The sequence below is a fragment of the Gavialis gangeticus genome, unplaced genomic scaffold, assembly GCF_001723915.1.
Source record: "Gavialis gangeticus isolate Ggan-Ray unplaced genomic scaffold, GavGan_comp1, whole genome shotgun sequence".
In the NCBI taxonomy this organism is placed as follows: Eukaryota; Metazoa; Chordata; order Crocodylia; family Gavialidae; genus Gavialis; species Gavialis gangeticus.
This window is the reverse complement of record NW_017729018.1, coordinates 3,515,636-3,536,231: the sequence shown is the minus strand read 5'-3', so window position 1 is coordinate 3,536,231 and position 20,596 is coordinate 3,515,636. Positions and strand designations below refer to the sequence as shown.

The 20,596-nt window shown below is 43.0% G+C and overlaps 1 protein-coding gene across 1 annotated transcript in view; it reads left to right on the top strand.

Annotated features, from left to right (window-relative positions):
- Positions 1-20,596, top strand: part of ELAVL1 (ELAV like RNA binding protein 1) — a 50,315-nt gene that overhangs the window by 11,013 nt on the left and 18,706 nt on the right. Inside the window, exons 2-3 of the mRNA XM_019513245.1 lie at positions 15,008-15,111; positions 16,665-16,818. Of these exons, the coding sequence (XP_019368790.1) occupies positions 15,008-15,111; positions 16,665-16,818 (258 nt within the window). The remainder of the gene's footprint in view (positions 1-15,007; positions 15,112-16,664; positions 16,819-20,596) is intronic.

Below are 20,596 nucleotides of genomic sequence, written 5' to 3'. Positions count from 1 at the left end.
GGTCATCCCAATTTGCCGCCTGCACCCCCCCCCCCGGACAGCCCTGTACCTGGGTTCAACTTGTTGAAAGTACAGGGTTTAAAAGGAGCAGTGCTAAATTTCTCCTCACCTTCCCTTTCCATAATTTCTAATCCTTCTTGTTCCACTGTCATAGTAAAATTTATTTGCAGGCAAAGAGGCCATTTGTTTTATTTCAAAGTGGATGCCTTAGTTAATTCAAACAGTAACAACAGCTGAGTTGCTGAGTAATAGAAACCATCTTACAGTTAAGTTAAATAGTTTTCAGTAACTTCCTCTTCCTCAGGGCTGTCAGTAACAATGAGCTACAAACTGATTTAGAAAAGGAAAGAGGAGCCTAATCAGACCCCAATTTCAAAAGCAAGTTTTAATTCTTCAGGGCAAAGGTGATAATTTGGAAAGGAACCAGGAAGTAAATCAATATGCCTAAAAGGCAGGTTCAGACAGTTATTTGAGCCAAAAGCACATCCTTTTAGAACAGGGGTGGTCAGCCTGTGGCACTGGCAGCCCCTGTGTTGTGGCACATGACGAATTGGGGAGGAGCAGGCAGCTCAGTAGCAGATAGGGGAGGGGGCAGAAAGCAGAGCAGCAGATCAGGCAGGGAGCACAAGGCAGACAGAAGTGGCACCCAGAGGCACAGGGCTTGCTTAATTTGGCATGTTTGCCAGAGAGGTACACCCTGACTACTTTAGAATATAAACATTTGAAATGCTAATTAAGCTCATAGAAATGTGGAGAATTGAAATATACTTAGACAACAAAAGGCAGGAAACTAGCAAATTTGTTAACTATTGCACATATATGCAAAGCTGCATATCTTCTAGTGCAGGGGTGGGCAATTATTTCAGGCGGAGGGCTGCTTACTCAGTTTTGGCATGCTGTCAAGGGCCTTGACAGGTGCCTTGCCCCTAGTCACCATCTTGGGACCAATGTCTCAGGGCCAGCACCAGTGGGGCCCAGAGCAGGGCACAGGCTGGCAGGGGTCTGTGGAGCCAGGTTGGGTGGCACCAGTAGGGAGAGGTGGGGAGCTGGCCTGGCTCCATAGAGCCCCTACTGGCTGGGACCCTATACTCCTGCTGCCCTGTTCTGGGCCCCGCCAGTGCTGGCTCTGGGACACTGGTGTGGGCCTCGTGCACCCCTCACTCCCAGTGTCCCCCCCCAGCCCTGTGGAACAGGCAGGGGGCATTGCACAGCCCCAACCCCCTGCTCTGTGGCAGGGAACAAGCTGGTGCTGAGTATGGGGAAAAGCAGCCCTTCTCCTGCCCCGTGGCCAGTGCTCCCTGCTGCAGCTCCTTGCAGCCCGCACAGGGCTGTCCTGAGCAGGCACAGGTGGGGGCCGGGTGGACAGGCAGCAGCTGTTTGCAGCTGGCCCAGGTTCTGGGTAGCTGCTGACAGCTACAGAGCCCAGGCTGGGGGGCAGGGGCTTTGGGTGGGGGGCAAGGGGCACAAGCAGGGCATCCTGCGTTGTACTCCCTGCCCCCACTTTTTATTTTGAGCAGGCACAGGCAGCCCCACACAGGCTGTGAGCGGCTACAGCGCAGGACACTGGCTACGGGGTGGGCAAGGGGCCACTTTTCCTGCACTCTGCACCAGCTCCTTCCCTGCCCTCCCCCCACTTACCTGAGCTTCCTGTGTCTAGGCAGCCACATGGTCCCATGCCAGAAGCCCCTGCGGGGAAGGGGCAGGGCTGGGCAGGCCCTGCTGTTGCAAGAGCCCACCAGGCTTCCCCTGGGTCCTACGGCCCCTGGCTCCTGTCATTTTTGATGGAAACCAAAGACAGAAATATTAATTTTCAAAAAATTTTAGGGGCTTTGTGGGCCGGATAGAATGAGCTCGTGGGCCCTATTTTCCCACCCCGTTGTAATATAATGGTTTCCAAATTTTTTGATCATACCACTTGCCATTGTAGTCTGCCTCCCCTTCTCCTCAACCTTCTCAGTGCCAGCTTGCTCCATACATATTACCTATGGCACAGAAAATTGTATAACTCTGCTCCTCAGCATGTGCATAGAGCAGCCTGGTGCTGGCAACATCTGCAGTTAGCTGGCTGCAGAATATTCTTCTAAAGCATTGCTGGGTCCAAAGGATCCCTGGGGAATAAAGAAAAAAGTGAAGGAAGTTGAGAGCATTTCTGAGAAGCAAAGCAACCTCTGCATTCGGTTCTACTCTCAAGAAATAAAATTTGAAAAGTTTGGTGATTTAAGATATTGGCTTCTTGCTCTTAAGTTTGTATGCACCAAAGTTTGAAGGAACTGCTAGCAAAAAAAGAAAAGGCAAGCTTACTGAAATTGGAGCTTAAAAATAAGCCCGATTTTAACATTTTTACAATCATAACAAAATATTTTTCAGGATTGCTGAGGGTTAGACTACTGGTAAGCCTTTCTTCTTAGTCTGGTAAATTGATTCAAATAATTATCTAAAATGTATAGACAACGTAGATCCTGATTGGATAGGGTTAAATCAGCAAGGTTTTTGCAAAGGAAAATTGTATCTCAACATACTAGGATTTTGAATATCAGTAAAATAAAGAGCAGTTTGGTATCATTCTTTTACACTCTTAAAAACCGTTGTAGAATTCCATCACAAGAAGCTACTATAAAAAGAGAATTTACCATGAGAAAGAGGCAGCATTGTCATGAATCAGAAAATAAAAAGGAACAACTATGTTTCCTATGATGAAAACTAGTTGTCTGGATTTTGTAGTTCCAAACAACTAGAAGTAACATTTCCATATAAACTTACAGTCCTGCTTTTTTTTAAATGTAGAAATTTAAAGTTTCATTTACTGGAATTGTGTATTATTTTCTTATTCTGGTTGGGGGGAGTTTCAAAAGCATTTAAATAACTTAAGAACACAAGAAATACTGAAAGTCTATGGGATATGAATTGGGCACTTCTGAAAATCCCAGGCTTCTTTTAAAAAAAATGGATATAACAGAAATAAAAGGACTTTTAATGAATAGGATATCAATGACAAAATGGTTCTCAGCGTCTTTAGACTCAAGGCTCCCCTTGGAAAACATCAGCTCCTAGCATTTTCACACTTTATCTCCTCTGTGGAACAATAACAGAGCAATTCTTCTGTTGCAAAGAACTCCGACCACAACAAGTCAGAAAATTTGACACTATGGATTCCTCTTTGAAAATGTACAGGTTTCACAAGATAAACCTATATTAGGTGTCAGCACACCTAGTATTGTAAAAGGATCTCAACAGGCCCCGGTTGAGAATCACAGGGGATTAGCAGAATAGAAAAGGCTCTGATTAAAAAGAATTAGGAATGGGAGGTTTTGGGGGGCTTTTTTTTTTTTTTTTTCCCATCCTAGAGGGCACATAGAAGTACCCATACCAATGTTCAGGAATCCTGGTTTTATCTGATTTAAAAAAAAACAACCAATTTTCAGATTAAAAAAAAGTAACCCAAACTCCACGTTTTTATGATTAAAATGAAATGCCACTAATATATATATTTTTTCTTTTTACTTTTTTAAAACTGATTTTTTTTAAATCGGAGAAAGCCAGGATCCCTGCTAATGAAATACAAAGGAAGCATGCATTCATATTTTACCCTATCTCAATAGAAAACTAGGGGATGTTCAATGAAATTGAAAGGTGATGTATTTAGAAGGGAGGGAAGGAGATACTCTTTCATACAGTGCAGAGTTAAAGTGGAAACTGATTGCAAGAGGATATCACTGAGGCCAGCAGTGTGGCAGAATTAAAAAAAATGTTGGACACTAGATCAGTAACAAGCTGTCAGTTAAGAGTAGTACATATTTAAGTTTAGGAAGGATTATAAACCCACTGCTTCAAGATATAACTGATCCTTGAACCCTTAAAGTTTATAAGGATCTTTCTATGTTTGGTAGGCATATTCTGCCTAAAACTAGCTGCTTAAATATTAGACAAGATACTAGATTAGATTACTGCCCATTAGGTTCTTTTTTTTTTTTTTTTACCTAGTGCCTAATGAAGAGTTGGTGCTTCTGTTTCTTGCTTCAAAGTGGCTTGCTGCCTGACTTCATCAATTTTACATGTCATTGCGGTATAGGCACCAAAATTTAACAGTTGTAACAAAGTAATATGTTAAGTCTTTGGAAGACCTTATACAATAATAGAATTTTTCTGTTGAGCCGACTTTTGTCATATAAGATATTTGTTCATTTCTTCCCCCCCCTCCCCCCTCACTTTTTACATTTCTCTTAATTTTCAGCAGTCTGTTTCTTCAGTGAGATGTTATTAAAAACAATGAGCCCTGTTAATGGCCAAAAATTGTTTGGGGTTGTTGTTTTTTTTTGTGTGTGACTTTTTGTCCCAAAGATTCAATTTGGTAGTAACTAGAGGGCCTTGCACTGCTTATGGAGGCCAAGTTGTACAGCCATAAGTTCCTTCTTGAGAGCTGTGGGTAGTGAGAAGGATAGAGGGACCTAGGGTCAAGTGGCCTGCAGGGTGATGGGGCAGAGGTGAGAGATTTTTGTGGAACGCGTATTTTATTCATTCACTTTATAAGCTGCCCATCCAGACAGACTCATGGTGTCTTACAAAGCAAGAAGAGAATAATTTTTAAAACAGGAGGATGAACAAGATTGGATCTAAAGAATGTCCATTTCATCCTGTAGGAAGAGGGAGCTTTTTAGCACCCTTATCTTCCTTCAGAGGTGACCTCCAAAGCTTTATCTAGCTCCTGAATAATTGTGGGGGGAAAAATACAAAAAGAAAAAGGTTTCACCAAAAAAAAATCAGTAGGGTTTGGTTTACTGATAACTAGAACACATCCAAACTCTCCCCATGCCTGAAGAAGGGTGTTTGTACCTGAATGCTTGCAAAGAACAATTTTTCCAACAATTCAGTTGGTCTAATAAAAGATATCACATCTAGCCAAAGAATGTCTGCTTATGTCCTTATACCAGGGACGGGCAAGTTTTGGCAAGCCATTGAGGGCCACATGACAGGCAGCCCAGGGCAGATTAATATTAATTTTCTAAATTTTTTAGGGGCCCCGCGGGCCGGATAGAATGGCCTGGCGGGCCACATCCAGTCCCTGGGCCGCATTTTGCCCACCCCTGCCTTAGACCAACATAGCTACAACCAGCAATCCTGGAAAACATCCTCACACTTTGGAATCTACTAGACACTGTTTTTAAAAGTTACCTTGTTACAGACAAACATGGGTTTGGAAGACATTGCTTATTGAGCCAGCAATTCAGTTGTGCAGTACTTGGTTATTTTTAATACCGTGACATAGCAGTAGTGCCCCATTACTCTTTTTATATGCTCTCTCTTCTGTAATTTCTTCTACTGCCAATTTTAATGCTATGTTTTGAAGTATGTTCATCTGTTAAGTTGTGCTACAAATCAAGCTGATTGTACCTCTTCCCAAATCAAATTCCATCCCTCTGGGGTAACTTACTGAAATGCTTTCCCCAGTGTATCATATCTTCTACAGTGAAAAAAAGCCTGAAAATGTATCTCTTACTTTTTGTCTAAAGCTGTTGCCTTTAGTTAACTTTCTGTATAGAACAGCTTTTTTCTTTAATCTAACTGAAAGAGCGACTTGATTTCTCAAAGTCTGTACATAGCACATAGTAATGCCATTTGTAGATACAGCAGACAGAAATGACTAAAGTTTTCAAAGAGAGGTAGTTAGCCATGTTAGTTTGAGGTCAGGCAAAAGGCAGGGTAGATTTGCACCTTTACAGACTAACTAAATCAGAGATGTATAGTATAAGCCTTCATAACTAGAGAGCTTATTCATTGAGGAGAGTAAGGTTTGAACAGGAAATTGTGGAACAAAAATCCACAGACCGTAGTCTCAGTTTAGCCCATAGTTAAGACGATGGATTCTTATCCTATTACTTGGATTAGCCTTTTCTAAGTCCTGTGTCCCTTGACAGGGTTAACTGATTTGTAGGGTTTTGTTGTTTTCCCCTCTCTCCTACCCATCTTGCCCCTCTCAACAGTGCACCAATTTTTTCCTCCCCCATTCCCTACTCCTTGTATTATAATCACTACTCTCTATTTAGCACCTCTGTTTCCTGTAGTCCCTTCACAGCATCTCATGAACTATTCCCTGTGCTTATGAAAGTGTATGCTATACATCTCTGATTTAGTTAATTGATAAAGGTGCAAATATACCCTGCTTTCTGCCAAGCTGTCTGACTTGCTTAAAATAGTAGGGGATGAATGTATTCCTAAGCATTTTCCCCCTCCTAATGCTGGTCTTGCAGTTAGTTTTGGGGAGTTGAAAATGTTTATAAATGTAAGAATTGTCAGATTGCGTTGGAGTAAGTTGTCTGACTCCTTTTGCTATCCTGTTTCCGGCGGTACTGGTCCCAGATGCTTCAAGAGGAGGCTCTCATAGAAGGGATTTGTTCATTTTCTTTGTTTAGCAGTTGGTTTTGTTCCTGAAGCATAAAGGTTCATGTCCTATAAACATCTACAGCTACATTAGGTGAGATGTCTCATCCATATGCGTATTCATGCTTTTGACCCCTCCTAAACTCTTAGGGGTGGATGCCTGAAGCCAGCTGAGTAGACCTCTGTGCAGTACTCACAGAAGCATGGGGGGAAAAACTGCTGAATACCTCCTTTCTGCTCCCCTGTTCCTGGAGCTGGTTGGGCATGTAACATTTTCCACAGTGTAACTTAATTTAGAGAAGCAGCAAGTTTCTTTAGGCTTAGCTAGAGTAGACTCTTAGTCCCCAACACTCCTTGCATCTGTAAATGAGCACGAGTGTGTAGCAAGGCCATGGAAAGAGAACATATTCAAATTGATCTAATTTGCACTACATGTATGCACACACTTGCAGATAGATGATTCAGGCCCCTAAGCCAAAGCAACCTTGCTTAAACCAATGGAATGTTATCCCTAAAATGATTAGGGATACAACTCTACCTACATAAATTTACTAGTTTACGTTCTGTCCATCTGCGGCCGTTCAGGGACAGGTGTTTGCTGTTACCTGCTTCTTTGCCACCTGCTGGTGAGGCACAGTAACAACAGAGCAGCAAGATAGCTGCACGTGTTCCCAGTCTCAGTGTCATTTATGTCTGTGTACAAACCATGTGCATGTACATTTCTTGAATATTCTTTTGTCTTAATGGTCTTTTGCTTTTTAGTTTACTTGCTTTTCTGCTTGTCCTTGAAATCTTATTTTCTGGTAACTTTTTAAAAATGGTTTGACCAGTACTACATATAAGAGTGATTCTCAACCTGGCTGCTGGGGCATCCTGGGGTGCAGACAGATCTTTTTGAAGGGTGTTGTGAGGTGTGAGTACATATGCAGGTAAGCTGGGCCTGGGCTTGGGTTTGTCCCTGCCTGGATGATCTCCCACTCCTACTGCTCAGCCCAGGGGTGGGCAAAATATGGCCTGTGGTCCAGATTTGGCTCACAAGCTTGATTGAATCTAGCCCACAGGTGGGCACCCACCAATTTAATTGCATCTGGCCTGGCTGGTGGTCTGCTCCTGCTGTGGTCCGCATGGAGCCGAGTCCCACCCGCTCCTACCTGGGGCAGTGCATTCTGTGCTCCCAGCCTCCCCTGCCAGAGGGCCCCAGCCCTGGCCAGTGGGCACTGCCTCCAGGCAAGGCCACTGCTGCTGCAGCCACCCAGGAGGTTGCTGGGCTCCCTCAGCCTCCAGTGATGACTTCTTCTGTCCCTGCTACAGCACTCCGGGCAGCAGGTAGGGAGGGGAAACTGGTGCTGAGGGGAGCAAGGTAGGCTTGGCTGCTGCTCCTCCAGGCAGGGGTGGAAGGGGCCTCCCCATGGGTTTCCCTTGCTGCCCTGGAATACTTCCAGGGCAAGGATGGGGATTTCTGGTAGCAGAGGTCAGGGGTTAGGAGTGGGACTTCCAGTCCCAACCAAGATGAAAGCCAGGAGGGGGGGCGCTACTTTTGCAGCCCTCGACAACTCAGCAAAACTGGTTAAATGGCCCTCCAGCCAAAATAATTGCCCATCCCTGGCTCAGCCCCTGTGTAAGGAGGTAAGCACTGTAATTTCAAAATGCTAATTTATATATTGGTGCCACTCAATTCACAAAAGTTATGGAGAGGGTCCCTAAAGTTCAGAAAGGTTCAGAACCTCCGGTATATGTTGTTCAGGGAGCAGGGCATTCTATAGATGTCTAATGGCACAAAATTCTCATTATTTACCAGTTCTTTTCCTTACATGTCCTAAAATAACACTTCCTTTTTTTATTGCTACTGATCAGTCTTTCACTGAGTTGTCCACACTGATCTCTGAATCTTTTGTGTATGACTACAGCTAAGTTCATTCATTTTTTGAATCATTCAAATGTTTCTTTTAAGTGTGCATGCATTGTTTTGCCTATCTCAACAGTAGAATTTCATTGGCCAGTTAGTCGTATCAGATACCCCTGGTACTAGCACAACTTATTGAAAAACTTCACTACTGATGGATAGAGTTTGTATGGAGCTTTGTAGTTTAAAAAAATATGTAGCAAGAAAAACTGTGTCATGTCAAGGTATTTCATTGCATTAGAATGCAAGATATAGTATTCCTAGGCTCTGGAATGGGTTGTAGTTACAGCAGGAGGCTTACTTCCTTGTATCAACACTAATCATCTATGGATGTCAAAAGACTTTGAGAGTAGTAACTTCATTTTACATGCTGTATAGGCAGGGTGAAAATATTTGGCATATTTTATTTAGAAGTTCAGTAGATCCAAGGCAGGGACAGGCAATTATTTTGGCTTGGAGGGCTGCTTAATGAGTTTTGATGAGCTGTCTTGGTGCCCCATGCCCTGGTTGCTATTTTGGGACTGGAGGTCCTGCCCCTAATCTCTGACCTTTGCCACCAGAAGTCAGTCCCCTTTCCTGCAGAAGTACTTATTTTGGGAAGGGGGTTTGCCATCTTGGAACTAGAGAAAAAAACTCCACAAATTTTATACTAAAATTCAGACATTGACAATAACATATTTTAATCTTATTTTAAAAATATGTCCTGATTTATGTGTTTTGTGTGATGTATATAGAGGTGATAGCATAATAGCTCAGAATGAAGCCTTACCCACCCATACCCCCAACTCTTCCACACACCCTCCATACAAGAGTAAGTAAGGGATCTGTAAGGGGGTGGTGTGTGGCAGTGTGTATAGGGTGTAGGGGGGTGGGTGTGGGTGGTTTGTGGGGGGATGTATGGGGTTTGTGGGGGGATGTACAGTGTGTGGAGAAGGACAGTGATGGGGGCGTGTGCAAGGGGGATGTATATGCATGTGTATGGTGAGGTGTGGTGGAGGGTGTGGTTCTGGGGGTTGTAGAGGAGGATTTGTGGGTATGGTGTGCTGTTCATGGGAGTCCCCACATGCATGTGCCCCCCAGCCAGTCATCACCCACCCCTGCAACAGCCTAAATCCTGTGCACCCTGCGGTGCCTCCCCACCACCGCTAACAGCATGCAGCCCCAGTCAGCTCCAGACTCACCCCTGCCAGAGCGGATCAGCCAGAACCTGGGCATAACCCTGACCTGGCCGTCCCCTGCACTGCCTGCCTGTGGTGCGCCCTGTTGCCCCCTGAGCACACGGTGGGGCTGTGGCAGCAGGACTCTCTTTCTAGGCAGCCCAAGTGGTGGTGGCTCCTTCTGGCTGCCTTCACCACTCTCCCCAGCCCCACAGTACTGGCAGGGACCCGCGCTGCACAGCCCCAACCCCCCACCCCCTGTGCCTGCCACAGGCTTGCTCACCCAGGCTCAGCAGCGGTGGTGCAGGACGGAAGGTGTTGCTCAGCGTGCGAGAAAGCAGCCCTTTCCCCTCCTCCTGTCGCTGATCCTGGTGCAGCTGCCCAGAGCCCACACTGGGTTGCCCTGCATTTACACTGCTGTCACCGCTGCCTCTGAGCTGCCCTGCAAGGCAGTAGTGGTAGCACAAAGCAGACACAGGGCAGCCTGGCTTGGGCGGCTGCAGCAGGAGTGGCGGCAGCGGGAGGGGTTGCTTTTACTCTGCACTGAGCAAAAGCTTCTGTCCCATGCCACTGCTGCTGAACCTTGGGCAGGCACAGGGCACTTGGGGTCAGGGCTGTGCAGTGCGGGTCCCTGCTTGTACCGCGGGGCTGGGGCTAGTGGCAGCTAGAGGGAACCACTGCCACCTGGCTGTCTAGAAATGCCGTCCTATCATGGAGCCGTCCCAGACCTGCTGTGTGTCCAGGAGATGTCGGGGCATGCCACGATTGGACTGTGCCTGGGCCAGGTGGGTCTAAGGACTCATATTGTTGCAAGGCAAGTCCCAGCACTAGGAGCCTTGAGTGCACCTTTCCTCCCCTGCTTCTCCGCCCCCCCTTCAAATTTGCTATTGACTGCACCATACTCATCCTGAGGAGGCGGAGGGTGTGAGAGCAGGTGCGGAGGGAAGAAAACTCAGCCTCAGTGACTTATTTCTGGCGTGGAATGTGTTTGCAGACTCAAGTGGACACAGTCTGGGGGAGCGCGCTCAAGTTCTGTCATGGATACCTGCTGTCTATTTCTGGCTCTGAAATGATTACGTGCAGTTACTCTGCCATTAGTTTCCCTTGTCTGTAAAAGTAATGGGATGATGATGCTGATCTCCCACAGTAAAGGAGCAATATCTTGCTCAGCAATGAGTTTTGCAAAATCCATGGCAGTGCAGTTGCACACACATGAGCAGTGTGTCCTGCTAAGCTCGCTGGTATGGCAGTGCAGCTGGAGCTCTGCATGTGCCTTGACTACTTGAGTGCTGCAGCAGCAGGGGGGAAAGAAGGGAAGAGCATCGGTGGCATTTATCGTCTGGGCTGTGGAGCTGTGCAAAGCAGGGGCTTCATCTGGAGCTTGCTCTGATCAGCTAGTGAACTCAGGGCACGCGTCATTTCAGGACTGTTTCTTTTGTTGTGAATGGCACAGGTTTTCCCCCCTTCCCTCCTTGACTAGTAACAGGAGAGGAACATAGATGGGAAACAGGATCTAGCAACTCAGGCCTTGCACCCAAGGTGGAACAGGGGAAAGAAGCAGGTAGATGGACAGCATGTCTGTTGTGGAGCTGGTCTTAAAAAAGGGAAATCACTTTATTTTATCAAGAGCCCTTTCTCTGAATGGCACACAGCTAGAAATCATAGTAACGCGTGTGAATGTAAGTTTGGCATTTATGGAGTATTTTTTAGTATACTTCTGGTTTTGAATATATTCACAAGCTGTTTCAAATGATATCCTTGTCATCAAGTCAATTCTGTAAGGTAATCAGTCTATTTTAAGACAGCAGCACATTTTCCCCTCCTTGTCCTCTCCCCTCATCTTACATTTTTCACCTTGGTTATTATAAGTGTTTCAGCCAAATGAGTTGTCCGTTTTTCTTACCAGCCCTAATATAAACAATATACACGGCCATTTATGCCCTTCCCAAATGCCTGCCCTTCATCTACTTCCCAGCACACCCTAAAAATGAATTAAATTGGGCTAGTTAAGAGCAGGGAAACAGTGAATTTCAAAATCAGTGTTACCCCAATATCCTGAGCCCCTCAAATGGAGAAGCTGGCATGCACTCCACTTTACAAAGAAATCTGTGCTCTTACCTTGGCTCCAGTGGTCTATATCAGCTAGGAGAGAGAACGAAGTAACAAGTTGTGGCATTTAGTACCCCAGAAACTCTATGTAGTGCAAGACAAAGCTTCAACAAAGAGAAGATCATGTTCATCCCCTTCTAGGTTCTGTCCCACCTTTTCAGATAGGATGTTTCCTTGCAGTCAGAGATGGCCTCGTTAGCAATCACGTGAACCAAAGTTGGGCTAACCAGGTTATATCTGTCTAGAACAAATCCATGGGTTTTGTTGATGCTAGGGTGCAAGCAAAGAAATGTTTGTTGTTCTTCATCTTGGCCACAGTTACTTCAGTTGCACAAAGATTTGTGTGTCAGATGGTCTGTCTTTTGAGATTAATCCAGGGAAGAGGGTACATAGAGAGCCGTCGTTATAAGTAGCTAAGGGCAAACTCTCATTATAAGGTCCTACTGTGCTATCAACAGTGTAGTTAGTCATTAATAGCATTATCCTGCAGAATCGTCTGGAAGTCCTCAGGTTTCACTAGTCACTGAAGGCAGTTCCTCAGTACCAAAGAGAATAGGACACAAAATCATGCATAGGCAGGAAGGTGAAATAGATTTAGTTTATTTGGAATACTTTTCAAATAGATACAACTCATCTAAATAAGTCTTTGGCACTTGGTATGGACTATATAGTAGTGTACAGCATATGGCAACGGTTCATCAGCAAGTGATGGTGGATATTGCAGCTATTCTACTGACTGGTGGTGCATTTCCTCTTGTGGCTGTAAAGACCAGTGTTAGACTTGCAGGTCCTGCCACAGTGGTCACAGGTGTATATGGCATTAGGGGCCACTGTACTGACGGCCGTTTCCTTCGGTCACATTTGTTGTAATTCAGAAGACCATAACTTGTTGCGATGTTGGACTCCAGGATTGAGAAGGGAGCGCCACTTTGTCCTGTCTCCTGCTAAGGCCTCCCAGAGGTTTGGTTTAATTCCAAAAGCCTTCCAAGCTCAATTTTAGGCATCCTACTCTTCTCTTCCTTTCTGCAATTTGCCCATACAGGGTGTCCTTTGGGATGTGCCCATCTTCCATCCTGCACAGATGGCCAAGCTGTTGTAGGCGCCACTGTTTTGAGTAGTGCAACGATGGTTGGTGGGTTGGTTTTGGTGATGACCTCTGTGCTGGTGATTCTGTGTTGCCACTTGATGTCAAGGGTGCACTGTAGACAACGTAGGTGGAAGTTGTTCCACTTCTCTTCCAAGTATGCATATGTTGACCATGTCTCACGCTTTACATAAGGACACCAAGGGTGCAGGCTTTGTACACGAGCTGCCTAGTTTTGATTGTGAGTTTTGTATTGTTCCAGGCTCATTTGGAGAGCTTACTGAAAGTGGTAGATGCCTTTCTAGGGCGCATATTTAACTTTTCATCCAGTGATAGGCTGTCACTCACTGTGGATCCAAGGTAGCAGAACTTTTTCACTGCCTTGAGAGGTGTGTTGTCAAGGCTGATAGATGGTGACTGGTGAACACCCTTTCCTAGGACCATAGTCGTCTTCGATGCTGATGGTCAGGGCAAACACCGTGTAAGCGTGGGAATGGCATTTAATGAGTATTTGTAGTAGGCTTTCTTCATGGGCGGTGAGTCTGCATTGTCTGCAAAAAGGAGCTCCCTAATAAGTATGTGCCTCACTTTTGTCTTGGCCTTTAGATGTTCTAGAATATAGAGTTTGTATACTAGTAATATTTGGCTTTAGAGAAGATGTTGAGGTGCTGCATCTTCTTTGTAATATGTCTGACACTGACAAATTTGTACAGCTTCATTGGGAACAGTTAGAGGTTTTGCTCTTGTAAGGGTCCCTGCCTGCCAAGTTAGTCCCCATCTTGTACATGCGCCATTTCTTCCAGCATTCTGCACAGTGACTAAGTTGTAATACTTCTGGAGACTCTCTCCAGCCTTAGTTGCTGCTAATCAAACAGATATAATTCCTACTGTGGGTGTATGAAACTTCCTTTTTTTTTTTTTTCTTTGGATGGGGGTTTTAGTGTCTTCTGCTGCTCTTCTCTATAGACTGCCTCGGACAGGGATAGAAAACTGTTTTCCACTTTTCTGGTGCATTCAGGCTTCCTTTGAAATGATGTGAGCTTAATTTAACTAGAGTATATCAGGAAGGTAGGGATGGCTTGTCATTTGCCTGCTGAGGATTACTCTGAAACCATCCTAGGTGACAGAAATGGTTATAGTTGGAGGAGCATCTTTTAGTATGGTTTTTTTGTTGGGGAGGGATGCTGGGGTCAGGGGGGCAGAGGGCACACCTTATTTACTGACTTTTGAGCCTTGTGTTTAGGCACAGCTTTAAGACTATCTGGTAAAATAGTGTGATCTTTCATGTGATCTTTAGTGTGTCTTTTGTAGCCTAAAGCTTTGATGTCGGGTGTGGGGGGAAAAGTGAGTAGTAGGTTCCTGAATGGGAGCCAGTTTCTTTCTGTCAAATTATTAAGAGTTAGAAATATCCCTAAAAATTACTAACCACAAATAAGTTCCACTCACAGGCGGTCCTTGCATTTGGTCCCCCACCTGCGACTGGCATTTGGGGAGATTGGGAAAATAATTTTTGTTTGATTCATTTGTTCAACTTGTTCAGTTTGTTCAAACTGTCTAGGCTGTGTTGAAATTTTTTTTCTTCCCCTCAAGCTGTTTTGTGAGTCTTAAGAATACCTTAAGAAAAGTGTTGGATATGAACATCCAGTAATATATCTGCTGAGAAGGACTGTTTGGTTAAGTAAGTGATGGCCCGTGACCTACCTGGATCAAAGGTTTTACCCATTTTTAACTTTGTATGCAGTGTGACAGATAAATCATAGGAGTTGTATGAAAGAGAAAAGAAAAAAACTCAACTTCTGTCCCCAGGAATGGAGGACTGAGTTACTGGAACAACTGCAGGAAAACTGATAATTTTGTGACACTTTTGTTTTTCTTTTCCCCTCCAATTAGTTTCATATGCCAAAATATCTTGCTTGCTACTGTATATTTAGGAGTTTAATGTAATGCTTTGTTCTTTTGTCTATTTAACTATTCTGTTTTACAAGATCAAAAGTGAAAACTGAATGTCACATACCATGACTACTTCTGTGTGACAGTTTGCTGATTGTAGTTTTATGATGATGGCTTAGTATTCCCAAGTCAGTGTTTCAAACTGGAATGACTTGTTTTCTGGGGGCTCCCTGCTTATTATTTGTGGTACACTAGCCTCAAAAATGGATAAATGTCTGAAGTGGAAAGTGGAGGAGCGTCACATCAGACTGCCCACACAGTTGTCAGCCCTGAAAAACTTAACGGCGCATTTTTACCATAGCTGCTCTAAGGGGTTTTTACATAAGATATTTGTGTGTTGTTTTGATCTCAGCTAAGAAACGAACACCTTTAATTTCAGCAGCCACATCACTTTTTATTAGGATTAATGTAAAATATTCTTCCATGCAGGACACAGCTTAGGCTATGGCTTTGTGAACTACGTGACTGCAAAAGATGCTGAAAGAGCAATAAACACACTGAATGGCCTGAGACTTCAGTCAAAAACTATCAAGGTAGCAAGCATGGATTTTATAGTTTACACCTTAAAATGTGACATTATATATTTAGAATAGTTAAGCGGAGCTCTGGCATTCTGGAATTGTAAAACCTTCTCCTGCTCAGCTGTCTCTCCCCAATTTATTTTAGACTTCTATGTGCCTTGCCAGTTTAAAACCTCAGGAATGAATAGTAACTTAATATCTTGAGTAAGTGAAAGTTCCTAACAAGAGAGGCAAGTATTTGCAAAGATCATCTGACTAGTTAAACTTTTTATGAGTGCATTTTGAAAACCTGTAATTAACATTTAACTGTTTCATTATACTTATGAAAATCAGATCTTAAATCAGTTTTAAGAGCACAAGATTACAGTGAAATCAATGTGGACTGCTGAGTATTCAACACTTGAAAACTGGGCCACTTGTTTAGATCAGTGGTCTCCAAACTTTTTTGATCGTGCACCCCATCAGTAAGAAATTTTTGAGCACGCACCCCCAATATATGTATATTTATTTATTTATAGATTATATACATGTACTACTCGCATACCATACATATACTACTCGCACCACCCCTTGTAGGAGACAGGTACCATTTGCTTTGCAAAACATGTTTACTGAAATTGTTAACAGTTTATATTAGAAATTCTTATTACTCTGTAATCTTAAAAATTTTCATTCAAATGAATGTTAGTTTTTTGTTGTTTACTATCCTTCAGTGAATGCTGCAGTGGAGAGCTTCAAACTAAGAAAAGGGGCATGTATAGAAGAATAGTACAATGGAATGAGCTGTCAAACACCTCTGCTTTGTAACAGCCTGATTTTCAAAGATTCTCTCTTTCTCCTTCCCTCCGTTTTTAGAACATTCATCACTGTAGTGTCTAGTTGACAGTTTCATACACCTGGTACATAATTACTGGCAGGTCATGGGTTCTATCCCAATGCCACATGTGATGACTGTGTCTGTCCACAGTAGGTAAGACTATTCCAAATTGTTGCCTGGCTTTTGGATTGAACTCATGTGAAACTCAGGTACTTGATGATGAGCTCTGCCTTAAAATATGAAAAAGGAGTGCATATTATATTAGCTGGTTTGAATTTCTACCATTTTCCTGTAAAGGATAGACTTTCAGATGTTATGAGATTGTTTGTAATGTTCTCATTTTCTAATGAGCAGGAGGATACATGCTAATTTTGCTTAGTTTAGGTGCTAAACCTGTCATTGATGTATTAAGTTTTTCAGCTGGTGCTTGAATACACCTATTGATATTTACTAGGCACTGACATAACATATACTAGGTCTGGTACCCAATAAAAACTTTTATCATGAAGGTTCATTGATATCATCAGTACTGGGCTATTGTTAGCTCATCCCCAGAAGGGATTGTGTAACATCTTTTTGCATCAAATAAGAAGATCTCTTATCTTTCCTCTCTTGCTCACTTGCTTTTTTCTCTCGTTTATAAAAATACTGTAGAAAAATTGCTTGCATTTTAGATGTCTTTTATAAAAAAACCCAAGTGCTGTTTAATCATATAATTCCATATACTGCAAAAACATTTATTTTGAAGGTTTCTTATGCTCGTCCAAGTTCTGAAGTTATCAAAGATGCTAACTTGTACATTAGTGGACTTCCGAGGTCAATGACACAAAAAGATGTAGAAGATATGTTTTCACGGTTTGGACGCATCATCAACTCGCGTGTACTTGTGGATCAAACCACAGGTAAGCATAATTATGTTAGGTACATAAAAACTTGACTTTACAAGGTGCACAGAAATGTCTATTTTTTATTTACTTATTTTTAAAGGTGGTTAGAGCCTTGAATTAATTTAAAATTTTCCAGGTAGTTTTATGTGCTAAAAAATTATGGAGTCCAATATTGATCATTGTATCCATGGAAAGACCACTTGAATTTTCTGAAATAGTCTTTTTGTAGATGACACTCTAAATTGATCAGTTAATGTTTTCTCATTGCTTCAGGCTAGTGGTTTTCAGCGTTTTTCAGTTGCAGACCCCTAAAAAATTTTGAATGGAGGTGCAGACGCCTTTGAATTGTAAGTGTGGTCATTCACATACTTTTGAAAGATCATAGTCATCTCTCACAGATCCCTTTAGATAAAGCCTGCCAACCCCCAGGGGTCTGCGGACCATGGGTTGAAAACCATTGTTGTAAGTAATCGGTTTACAATCTAAAAAATCAAATTAGATTACCTTTACTTTTCTCTCTATACAATTACAGATATTTTTTAGAATTAAAATCCAGCCTATCCATTATGTATGAATATGACAGGTGTTTTCAATCTGTTTGTCACTTATTGTGTTAAATATTTATTCATTTAATCTTCTTGATAGATTTTTATATTAGGTTTTGTAATAGAAGGGGAAAAGAGTACCTTCATAATCTGAATCTTTGACTAGGCAGACCCAGAGCACCCACTCCCATACTGTGTGCGCTTAAAGAGAGGAGAAGCATCTCCCTTTCATTTAGTATGCACCACTTAAAACTCAGTGCCTCATCCCACTTACCTGTTAAGTGCTTAGGGCCCTTGGTAAATTCTACCATTAAGTTTAATATCTGAAGAATCTTATGCCCTGGACAGCCCTGGGTCCAGTTGGAAACCTAGGAATGTCTGGGCCAGTTCTGACAATCAAGTGATTGTGGGTGCTGGCCCTAGAGTCCTGGATCTGGTTCCAGACCCCAGGTTGTCTGGGACTGATGCTGACAGCCAGCTGATTACCAGCATCAGTGGAACAGGCCTGCTGTGAAATGCCCTGCAAGCCACAGGTGGCAGAGGAAGCACTATAAAGAATAGGATCACACTTAAGACCTCTGTCCATGGAAATGCCTAATAAGTGTAGTAGGATATGTCCTTGGCCTTCTCGTCTGTCACATGGAATACCTTATGATGCAAGTTAATAACCACTGTTTGAGACGTGGATCTATGTTGCCAATGTCTAATTTAGTGAGCAACCTGGAAGATAAACTCATGAAAGATTGTGTGTGCGCTTTCTGAATCCTAGGTGACTTTGACTGTGTAGTAGTTGAAGGAGGCATACTGTCTACATGGTGGAGCTAAGCTAGTCATTGCACATGTAGCACAATAGTCTTTCCCTTCAAAACACTGGTAACACATATATGCATTCAGATTTTTTCTTTTTCTTTTTTTAGTTCAAAATGCTTTTTTTCCTTAACCGTATAATTTGGACCAGTTGAAACCAGGCTTTCACCAGAGCTCATAGACTTCTCCACTAGGCTTCTGCAAGACCTGTTCAGGGAAATCACAGCCAGGTGGAACTGCCCTGCTTGCTTTCTTTGTGGGAGGAGCATGTGAGGTCAAACTAAAAAGCAGCTGTGGTGGCAAGTGAAGGTGCTTCTGTCTGCATTAGGTTTACCAGATAAAACTAATGCAGGCAGAAGGATGCACTTTTGCCACAGACACTTCTTGATCTGGCTGTCCACAAGGAATGTGGGATACTTTCACCAAACTGCGTCAGCATTGGCAGCACATTGGTTGGGGATCACAGAGGTAAGTTGAGGTGGTATAGCAGTAGTTCTTAACTGGAGTGATTCCAAATTCTGAAAAGTTATGGAGCGGGGTGCCTTGTATTAATCTAAGAAGGGTGAGAACCACTGACTTAAACAATGCTTCTCAGCGAAGCCTCTTCCCCTGCCAAGTTCCAACTTTCTACTTCTAGTCCTTTTGGAAGTGCCTTTGTCCAAAAATAGTTATACCTTGATACTTACACTTTTAACTGAAGACTAAGGTAGGACAAAAGAGAAGTATAGCACAGGAGTGGAAGATAAGTGAGATTTGTACATTAGACTTTTGCCTAGGACCTGTTGAGCCCTGCAGCTATGTAACATCTGTTACAAGGATATGAGTGTGCTTTCTCCTTTCTCCCTAACATAGGAGTTTGCCCTTCTATATGATGCAAGGGATGTGTGAGAACATCATAATAATATTAGTGTTCAGTAATAATATTAATAATAATAATAATCACCATTGGTTAGTTTGGTCCAGTCCGTTTTCTGATTGTGATTGACCAGTACCAAATTCTTCAAGATGCAGGCAATCTCATAATGGTATAGCAAGTTCATGGCAGTGCCCTTCCCACCAAACTTTTTGGAGAGGCTAGTGTTACTGTTGGCACTTGCCAGTCATAGTCCTTGCAGTCAGGAGTAAATGATGACATGCTTAAATCAGAGCTGTTTGCTTCCTTCCCAGGGCAGGGATTAAGAAAAAGGAGGGCATTGCTCTGTCTCAGTCTTTGACTACTACAGAATTGTACAGGGTGCATCCGCACATTCAATTAGTGTGGCACCATAAACTCTGGCGCAGTTTGAACTACAGTTAAAGGATCCGGAGTGCAGTGTCTACGTATGTGCCCAGGACTGCAGCAGTTTGAGCCAGGGTCCAGCAGGTTTTTTGAGAGGGGAAAAGGAGGGGTCTACCCTGGGCTTCAGGTCACAGTATCAGATGGCAGAGTGGCTGGCTGGGGCACAAGAGTGCCCAAAGAGCAGAGCCGCGTGGCTAGGCAGCAGGCAGGGGTCTGGCCCCTGCTGCCCGGACTGACCAGGCACAATTTATGCCTGGGTCAGCATTTACACGTACGTTTAGGTGCAGTTATTTTCACTGCTTTAAGATAGTACTGTTGGGGACAATACTGTTGTACGGCAGCAGAAATTAGTTTGCTGCAGTCTACGTGTCATGCGTGCAGACTGTGTTGCTTTACACCGCAGCAAATTAATGTACTGAGCAGTTAAGCACATGTGGGTGCATATACACAGTGTTGTAGGTAAAGACCCATGCTTATTTTTCCCTGCTTTTTCATTTGTTTGATTCATGGCCATGATTAAATTATCCTCATCTTTACAATGCAGGCCATAATGTTCACTTACCTTTTACCAAGAATTTTGCTATCTGTTATCTGATAAATGGTATATGTATGGATTTTTTTTTAAAGGCTTCATACCTTGATTCTTATTGGACCTATCTACACATAACATATATTAGAAACATGGATCATGTAATCTTCAAACACATACATTAGAAGAAAAATGTTGCTAGGAGGGCTGTTATGTACAGACGAGAGATACAATGACCGGAAGTTAAAGCTAAACACAGTTGAAACTTAAAAATTATGACGGCAATAGTGAACAGTAAAAGTAGTAAACTGTTGGAACAATTTACCATCCTTTACCATAAATTGAAGCCTTTAAATTAAGGTAGTTTAAGTGATACTCAAAACACAACCCAAAGTAATTGGCTTGAGTCACTAAGGGAAATTCTAAGGCCCATGTTATGTATACAGGTGTGTGTGAAAATGGTTATCAGCATAGATTCTCATCTCCTTTTTGAAAATCAGCTTACATTTTAGATCTGCTTTGAATAACATAATTAAGCAAAGAAAACACAAAGAAGACCCCCCCCCCCAGCATTATTTTTAACACAGGGGAGTTGCCATCCATTTTTTTTTTTGAGGAAATTTAAAAAAAAAT